The sequence below is a fragment of the Monopterus albus genome, unplaced genomic scaffold, assembly GCF_001952655.1.
Source record: "Monopterus albus unplaced genomic scaffold, M_albus_1.0 scaffold176.1, whole genome shotgun sequence".
Lineage (NCBI taxonomy): Eukaryota > Metazoa > Chordata > Actinopteri > Synbranchiformes > Synbranchidae > Monopterus > Monopterus albus.
In genome coordinates this window covers 90,538-100,168 of record NW_018128056.1, presented here as the reverse complement: position 1 = coordinate 100,168, position 9,631 = coordinate 90,538, and the positions used below count along the sequence as shown (strand labels likewise).

General features: G+C 42.9%; 1 protein-coding gene across 1 annotated transcript in view; it reads right to left on the bottom strand.

Moving 5' to 3' along the window:
• Positions 1-9,631, bottom strand: part of sptb (spectrin, beta, erythrocytic) — a 42,520-nt gene that overhangs the window by 17,359 nt on the left and 15,530 nt on the right. Inside the window, 17 exon segments of the mRNA XM_020616602.1 lie at position 1; positions 4-214; positions 544-690; positions 1,025-1,115; positions 2,610-2,812; positions 3,082-3,841; positions 4,311-4,448; positions 4,621-5,491; positions 5,919-6,069; positions 6,156-6,458; positions 6,744-6,902; positions 7,652-7,769; positions 7,961-8,148; positions 8,231-8,343; positions 8,488-8,603; positions 8,758-8,838; positions 9,598-9,631. The exon segment at position 1 is cut by the window's left edge and continues 46 nt beyond it; the exon segment at positions 9,598-9,631 is cut by the window's right edge and continues 21 nt beyond it. Coding sequence (XP_020472258.1) covers position 1; positions 4-214; positions 544-690; positions 1,025-1,115; positions 2,610-2,812; positions 3,082-3,841; positions 4,311-4,448; positions 4,621-5,491; positions 5,919-6,069; positions 6,156-6,458; positions 6,744-6,902; positions 7,652-7,769; positions 7,961-8,148; positions 8,231-8,343; positions 8,488-8,603; positions 8,758-8,838; positions 9,598-9,631 — 3,685 coding nt within the window.

Genomic DNA, 9,631 nt, shown 5'->3' with positions numbered 1-9,631 from the left:
CCCCAGCCTGTAGCTGCTGCTGCAGCTCACCAAGCCACTTTTTCATATCAGCCAGGCTCTGGTCGAAAAGCTCCGAGCGGTTTGCGTCAAACAGCAGCCGGGCCTTCTCCTGGGTGGTGGACTCCAGTTTGTCCCACAGCTCGTGGAGCTTGGCCAGACGCTCCTTCACAATGGGCTCAAACTCAGGCTTGGACTCCATGAGCTCCTGGCCCTCCTGTAAGCACAGAAACACAGGGTGAAGAGTTCCTTTTCAAAATGTTGTTTTGGAGACATTTCACCTGATGAACATAAACATAAACAGCTGATATATGTCTACGATGCTTCACAAATGCTGCTGAATGTCCAAAAATTTCAATCTCAAAGATTTCGACCTCAGAACCTGAACAATAATGCATATGTACAGTTTTTAAAGGCTACTGAAAACTTATAGTGTACTTAATATTATACTGTTATTACTGTAACTTTACCTAACTTTAATTCCAATTATTGTTCTTTATCTACTTGTTAAGGTAGTGATGTAACATTTTGTTTCTGGGTCCAAACCTGATCTACTTTGTTGAGCCAGTGCTTATTGGAGGCCAGCTCAGCCATGAAGGCCTGATGTTTCAGCCACTTGCTGTGGAGGTTCCTGGCCTCATCGTACGACATGTCCTGAGCCGTCAGCATCTTCTCGTTGATCCACACAGTCAGCTGAAGCGCAGAGAGAGGAAAAATCTCATACACTAGCAAAATAGATTCAAATGTAGATCCGTTGTGTGGGAAGCTGAACAGCCACTGTACATCCAGTCAAGAATAGCTACAGTCATCTGAATATTTTATGTTTAAGCAGAAGTGACTTTATGAAAGCAGGATTTATTTCTCTGTCTTTTGAAAACAGAGCTGTTACCAATTAGTGAAATGGGACCCCTATCCAAAATACACAACTTATAAATTTATTCTAATAAGATCACATCAAGCACCACTGTTATAATAAACAAAACAGTGTGTGTCACCCACATGACCAGTAAGTTGACAGTGAACTCACATCTTGAGTGTTTTGCAGGAAGTGCTGCAGGTCACGGTTGTCTCTGAGCTTTTCAGACACCTCCTGGGCTCTTCTTTTATTCTTGTCATGCCTGACGGTCAAACAAAACCAAGGAATCACTTTAAAAATACCGCTGCGGTCCAAGTATATGCTTCTTTTTCACACACACCTCTCTCAGTGAGTGACTCTATATGAGCAGAGAAACAGAGAAATACCTGACACTGTAACCCAGAACAGTTTTTCTGCTCCACTGTGAAGAATAGCTCTCACTTAAAGATCAATATCCATTATTACGGGCGCCTGTCTACTAAGCTGAACTGTGGGAGGTAATGGGAAAAGCTCCCACGCCCTCTCTACTGACTTTTGTTGACACTAATGATACAGTGATTAAAAAAAAAAGTTTCACTGGTGTCAGTTGAAATTCGGAAGAAAAATTTGTTTGAATGAACAAATCTATTTTACTACATAAGTCAGGGCCCGTACAGTATTGATCAAACTGCTACTTCACTTTTACTGCTACTCACAATTTTATGAATAAAGCTGGTCTTTAAATTTTTAAAGATATATGCTGTGGAGAAAAATGACAAAATACAGCCACTGATGTACTGCACTTAGTTACCATTTAGAGTAACCTGTATTTCTATTTTATTCTATAGTTTATTCTGCAGTTGCTTTACAGATTGTTAAAGGTTAAACCGTTGTTCCCAACCTTTTTGGGCTCCTAAGACATTTCCTGTGTCTATGTTCTGTAATACATCTGTAATATGTTTGCAGTTCAACAGAGTTCACACATGGCTTTAACAACATAAATGACCAAAAAAAGTTGAATTATGTAGTAGAATTGTATTTTTTCTTCTTTCCTACCCCAGGAATTGTTTTAATAGCCCTCCAATTTGAAGGAGGCCTGAACCCTAGTTTGATACTACTGAACTGTAGTACTTACAGTAACTGTACTGTATATACAGTAGTTAAAACAGATCCGGCCTTTACTAATGTGATATATAAATATAATTCCTTTACAATGGACACTTCGATGCAGTATGAGCACTTTGATTCTTGAAATGCAATCAGCTAGTAATACTTCTGTACTTTTACCAAAATAGCATTTTGATTGATGAAATTTTACTTTTATAAAAGTTGTTTTTACTTAGTTTTACTGCTACTTTTACTTAAGTAAAGGATCGGAGCACTTTCTCCACCTTCTCTGGATGGACAGTATTCTCTTAAAAATAATACAGCTCCAATGGTCCAAGTTGGTTAAAAGTAGACGCTGGATGACTGCGATCGATCATGGGATCACTGGCTCTTTAAAAAAATTCTTAACTGCATTTTTTTAGTTCTAAGTTTGAAAAATAAAATAAAATGGCAGAATTTATGTTTCTCCTAATTAGGACCATTTTAAAATGTTTTTGTAATTGTGGGAAAGAAACAGACACCAAAGACCCGTCTAAGCTGCAGTCTCAAGAGCAACACTGAATGGCTGAAATCTTGTCAGAAGTTCTGTGGTATCATTTTTCCACTATTCACTAGCGCTGTGTGACAGCACATTTTCAAATCCCACTGGCCAGAAAACAGCATGACCTACCTGTCTTTGATGGAGTCCATTTTCTCCTGAACTTTCCCAGAGTACAGGTTGTTACTGTCCACCAGCCGCTGTCCTCCCTGCAGAGTGCCATCGATCTTGTCCTCGTTGGCCTCCATGGTGCTCACAAAGTCCTCGTGCTTCTTCAAAGCCATCTCTGCCCCCGCCAAGGTGTCAGGCTTGTCTATGTGGGCCAAGGTGTACTCCTGCAGCAAAGCATCCAACATCAGTTCAGCAAAAAATGAACAAAGAAAAAGACACATATCCCTGCAATACAGAAGCATCTGACTACATGCGGTGCGAGAACTGACTGCGCTGCATTCTTCCTCAACACATTCCTTTAAATATCTGCATCAATGACCCCATCATTAACAAGCTAACTCTGCTCTGTGGTAACTAATGAATCTTCAATTTAAAGACAAGTCATGATGTTAATTCACATAGTCCTCCTCCACATATAAATGCAGTATAGTACCTGATTGTTGAGAATGGCCTCCACAGCTTTGCAATCCCTCATGAACTGCTGGAAGCCCAGACCCTGGTCCAGGAAATTCTTACGGCTGTCCCACATCTTCTGAAGTTCATACCAGCCACGATCCAGACCATTCAGCCTCTGCTGCAGCTGCTGGTACTGAGGATCATCTTCCTGACCCTGTGTGACCTGAGCACCGGTGTCCCTCACACGGTGATAGTCCTCCTCGTGGTTGTTTATGTCTTCACGCAATGCGTCGTGGAGACTGAGCTGCTCCTCGGCTTCTGGCACAGTGGCAGGTATTTCTTCTGACGCCACAGCCTTTTGCATCTTGAAAAGCCACGACTGGAAGTCATCCATGTCTTGGAGGAAGGTCTGTAACTTGCTGACCTCACCTAAAGAGTCCTCCCTGTCTTTTAGGGTCTTTCTAAGTGTGTCCCAGGCTGCGTCCAGCTCTCTTCTGCGGGCCAAGATGTCGGCTGCGTTCTCCGGGTGGTCCTTAGCCAGCTGGTCGGCTTCTTTCCTCAGGAAAGTAAGCTTTGCGTCGATGGCGGCCAAATCTCTCTCGATGCCAAACAGTTTCCTCTGAATGGTTATAACAGCTGCCAGGTCATTGCCCAAGTCCTGTGTGGACTCGATCAGGCGTGTCTTGTCTCTGATCCAGGTCTCTGTCTCGTCACACTCCAGCCCGTAGTTGTGCAGACTAACAGCAGAGTCCACTCTCCTCTTTTTCTCCTCCACCATGGCCTTGAAGGCCTCCCACCTGAAAGAGAAGGATTTATTGAAGGTTTCAATCACATTAATGACATATTAGGATATTTTTATGTTTTTAAAATATTTAATGCCTGTTTGAAACTCATTGGCCCATAATTTACTAGTATCTAATTTACTAGGTACCCAAGGGTTCCTAGAATGAACTGTATGTTTTACTACTAATTTGGGGAGGGGGGGTGGGGGGAGACAAGGATTCTGAGGTATTTAATTATTATATGAAATCTTTTCTTCCATACCACCAGCTGACCTGCTGTGCACATTTTAAAACAACTGGCTCTTGAAAATAATTTGAAAATTATTCAATATTCAAAAACCTATAAAATAATGTTATGAACAAAATATTCATCTTTGTGTAGTACTTCAGGTGCGACACTGAATGATTTATTAGAAGTGCAGATGCAAAAATAAACAGTAACATTTAAGACGCCTATAATCTAGAGGTAAAACATTTAAAGTACCTCTTATTCAGTCGCGTCTGACATTCCTTGACCTCTCTGGTGTGAGGGTGTCTGCTGTCTTCCAGCTGTTTCACAGCTTTGTTGATGTCATCAACCCTCAGCTGAACATTTGCCATATCTTGAGCCAGAATGCTCAACCTGAAAACAAGGAAAGTGGTATTTAAAATAACATCAATACAATCTAGGTCATGCCTAAACACACAGTTACTAGACTAGTAACAAGTAGTATTTGCATCTAATGCTACTGCAATAATATGTCAAAACATTGAAAAATAATTAAGGAGTGCATGATAACAATTTGTCTGTGCACCTGTTCTGCACTACTTCCAGATCCTCCAGCTTCTCTGGTACCTCTAAGCCCACCAACCACGTCTCCTTCTGGCCCATCCATAGCTCACAGGCGTCCGTCTCACTGAAGATAGTGTACAGGGCCATGGTGTCATCCAGCTTCCTCTGTCTCAGGTCACCCAGAGACATGAGCTCCATGTACAGGTCCTTGATGTCTTTCAGACGTCTCTGGATATCGGGGGTGTACTGTAGCTCCTCTGGCAGCACATTAGCCTGTTTGGATAGAGCGTCAATGGTGGCTCCGTTTTTGGCTGCTTCATTCCTCAGGTCGTTGTGCTTTTTCAGCAGCCGCTGCGTGGTGTACTCATCGTGACCTACATCTTCGCTGCTCATCTGCCTCTTGGCATCCAGCAGCCAGGTCTTGAGTTCATCAGCATCTCCCTGAAACTGGAAGAAACTCAGGGTGTCCTGGAGGTTCTGCTTCCGAAATGCTGCCAGCTCCTCCAGCTGCTGCCATTGCCGCTTGATGTCATCCATGCATTCTTGAACCTTTGGAGAACCAAAGTGCTTGGCCTGGATCATCTTTTCTCCCTCAGCCAAGACCTGTTCGAGATTGGCCCGGCGTGCTCCGAGCTCATCCTCAAAGGCGCTGTGTTTGCTCTGGAGCATCAACACACTCGTCAGATCCTTGCCATAATCCAGGGAGAAGAAAATGTGCTCCTTCTCTCGAATCCAGCTCTCCAGCTCTGCTACCTCCCATAGGAAGTTCCAGAAGCAGCGCGACTGCTCCAAGCGAGCTCGTCGCTGGGCTGCCAGAGCACAGAGCTCTTGGTAGCACAGATCCAGGTGCTGTACCCTGTCCCGGATCACCTGGGGATCACATGGCTTATAGCCTGGGGGAAGAATGAAGGACAAGCTAACAGTTATATGCTGAATATTTCATCATTTCATTTCTCTACCTGCTTAACTGATCTCAGGGTTCATTACCAACCTGGGTGGAAGGCAGGGTATGTATTGATCATGACGACACATACAGACTCTCACCATATCTAAGGTCACTGTGTGGTCTCCAAACCACTGGGTTTACTAATATTATCAAACTCCACATGAGGGGCCAGATTAAAAGCTCTATACGTTTGCTTTGAGGGAACTACTGGGCCAGTTTTCCAACCCCCCGGAAATACAACACAGTAGTGTTTAACGCTGACCTGACACATGCAGCCATACATTTATATATGCATTTTTAATGTTTAATCTATTTGTGTGCATTGTGTTGTGTAGTTTGCTTTGCCTGTGGTTATGATGAGCTGCTGCACTTACTGTCTCCATTGGCGAACTTGAGAGCGGCAGCACTGGCATTCTGCACCCTCTCTGCCTGCAGAGCGATGTCATTCTCTATCAGAGCATGTTTCTGTAGCAAGTCTTCAACTTCCAACAAGTGTTTCCCAAAGTCTGGAGACAACAGCCGAGCCTAAAGAGATGATTGCACCAGATGGTCAGTTTAGTGTCTAGATAATATATGGTAGTATTTTATGTGCACTGCCTCCCGTTCCGTACCTTCATGTCATCCATCCAGCTGATGATGTGCAGCATCTCCTGGAAGAGCCTCTGCAGGGTCAGGTTCTTATCCAGACGGCCCCTGCGAGCCATCAGCAGCTCCTGCAGATAGTCCCACAGGCGCAGGACGTTGTCTTTGCGCACATCAATCCGTTTGGCATCATGGTACCGCTCTGACTCCAGCTCCTTTGAGATGTCCACCAGGGTTTGAATACGTTCCTCGTACGCAGAAATGTCTGTCTCAATGGCATCATGCTTTTTCTTGGCTGCCTCCACTGCTGGTAGGTCGTACCCAAAGTTATCCTGAGGAGAGGTGAGCAGAGCAGAGAGGGGTTTCTCTTTGTTAATATTGCTCGTTCAACATTACTCTGTGCTGACAGGTTGCCCTTTTTTTTTTTTTTTACATGGAATTGGCACTTTTAGTTGATGCCATCTCTTCATGTCTTCAAGGCTTTTTACTTCTGCCGTTTACCACCCTTCAGCAATAATCAGGACACAAACAATCTGCTGTTTCAAGTCTTTTTGAAGAGAGACCTCAGAACAAATGTCACATATGTAATACTCACAGTTCTGTTAGTGTTGATTTACCTGGGCCACTAGTCTCTGGTTCTCCAGGAGCCAGGTCTCCCTCATGGCGGCCTTCCTGTCGAACCTTCTGGCAATCTGTTCCAGCTTCTCCTGTCTGATCAGCTCGTCTCTCAGGACACGCTCCCGCTCGTGCTCTGCCCTCTCCAGACGCTTCCAGGCCTGCACACAGTTGATGCATCATTAGGAGTTTATTTCTAGTTAGTTATCATAATATAGAAACGGTATTACTCAATCTGAAAATCCTTCCAGTTTAGAATGACACATTATGTTAAAACAGATCAATTCATCTGTGGATTATTACTTTATAAAACTCACAGATCAATTTAAAAAGATTTAAAAGAAAAGCATAAAAACAAGCATAAACTGAAACCAGAAAACATTGGACATTTTGATTGTTAACCAACTTTGTTTTTCATTAATTGGTTATGCATATGCGTTTGAGCTCTGTCTGTATGTTTGAGCTCTGTCTGTATGTTTGAGCTCTGTCACACGTTGACGTTTAACGTGCATTGAGGATGTCACTATCCAAATGTGCAAAGAAAAGAAAAGTTGGCCATGAAAACACAGTGGCCTAATAAAGTGGCCGGTGAGTGTATGTTGTTTGTGAGTTATAAGCAAGTTTAATAAAAGTCATATGCTTATCACGTTTGAGAACCCCTGTCGTAGTCCAGCCCTGCCTTTGCTGGTGACATATCACTGTTTTGTTCCTTTTTGTGAGCGCAGTACTGTCACGCCTTAATGGTGTCTAAGAAATGGTGTTTTGTAAATTAGTCTATTGTATTTACCCAGTATATAATATAGTATAATTCATTTGTGGTTTTAACCATCTTCCCAGTAGTGGGGTAGACAGCTGGAGACATTCTTAATAAAGCACCATGTTATTTCCATGCGCTGCTCAGGCATCTCACCCTGTTGATATCTGCGACCAGGGCTCCCTCTTTAGGCATGTAGACCCTTTGGTTGTTGGCCCTCATACGACTCTGGATGGTGAACAGCAGCACCTCGAGGTTACCCTTCTCCTGGAACCTGAAAGAACAAGCACAAAAGGTGCACTTTAAACACAACAAAACTCACAAGTCAGAATACAAGTATAAAAACTTAATTGTAAATGTGAGCTAGGTGTTCTTTGTTGTTTGTTTTTTTTAATATAGGACAAACAGATTACGTGAGACTATAATGAGTGCAGTACAGAGGAAAGGTGTCCTAGCTTGACTCACTTGGGCGGCTTCTCGACAGTGCGGTAGGTGTTAAAGGCCTGAAGCTGCTGCTGAACTCCACTTAGAGAGTTGGCAAGCGTCCGGTTGTTCAGCACGATGATGGTCTGCTCGATCCATGTCAGCAGGTCTGATGCCAGTGTCTCATACTTATTAATCATCTTCTTTGTCTCAATGGCGTGATCCAGAACCTGAAGAGGAAGATCACAGACAGTCAAGGAAAGGGGATCATCAAAGTCATGTTAAGAAGCATGCGTCATTTCTCCATCTCACCTTTCCAACCCTTTTGCCCTCGACAGCGAGCTGCTTCATCTTGGAGAAGTAGTGGTAATATGCCACGACGTATGTGATGATGGACTTCTCATCTGGGTTCTCTGTGAACACATCTATAAAACAAAACGGCAGACAAGTCAGTCACAGCCAAACCAGAGATAACATCATTGCTTGCGAGGTCTTTCTTTTCCACCAGGCTTTCCAAACTCATAAACATTTATTTCTTCATGAAGGCACAGCCTCCATCAGTCACTCACCTTCTGGGTCTAACAGTTTGGTTATACCAAGCTTCTGTTCTGCCACATTAAAGGCGCTTTGGAGGTTGTGGATTGGGTTGGACCTCTTCAGGCTGCTATAGTCCAACAGGTCTGGCCTAGAAGAGAAATATGGAGAAAGCAAAAGAGGAAAAAGGCAACGAGACGGTTAAAGCGATGGAGGGTGAGGAGGAGAGACACTGAACAGACCGGCTCCGTGTATGTTTACATTTCTGGGCTGGTGAGTGGGTTTAGTCATTCATCTCCCCTTACCGGTGTTTGTGTATGAGAGCATTGAAGGCCAGGCCGTCTTTCCAGCTGGTGGTGAAGTTTGAGATCCTGACATTGGAATATCTGCAAGACAACAGTCAGGGGATGTCACTGCTTGAACATAAGAGACACTGCTGAAGAGCTCCTGTTTTACATCAGCGCCTGGGTCTGTTCTGCTGTTATGAACTGTTTATTTCTGTAGCTTAAGGCCTGAGAGGATGAAGTGTTTTCTGAGAATGGTGGCATCTTAGATCACAAAATGTCTTTGATTATCATTTATTAAATAGAGATTCACACAACAATGCATCAATAATAATAATCTAATATAGATATTTATTCTGCATAGTGAGCTATCTGGTGCTTTATATGTATTTTAATGATAATAGTTTTAGGACTTTTACTTGTAACAGAGTATTTTTATGCTGTGGACTGTTACTTAAGTAAACAATGAGTACTTCTCCCACCACTGATTATACCTATACATACATACTTTGACAGAAATATATTGTGAATGCAGGACTTTTATTTGTAACACAGTTTATCTGCACTGTGATATTGCTACTTTACTTCAAATACAAAATTGGAGTAGATCTTCCAGCACTGAAAAACTAAAAATATCTTCAGCAATTCACAATGGGATGTTTTTTTAATTAAACATTATAATATAACTGAAAACAGCAGGTGACTTTGACCACTTTTGGCAGCCCTATTTTTAACCACAAAGAAACAAATGAATAAACAAACTCCAAAGACACACAAAGATTTACAGCTGTGAACAAGCCTAGATTCTCCCCGGATAGTTACAACAGCTTGGCGATGGCAAAGGTCGCACATCCCACTTACCCTGCGGTTTTCATCTGACACCACAGAAGAAGAG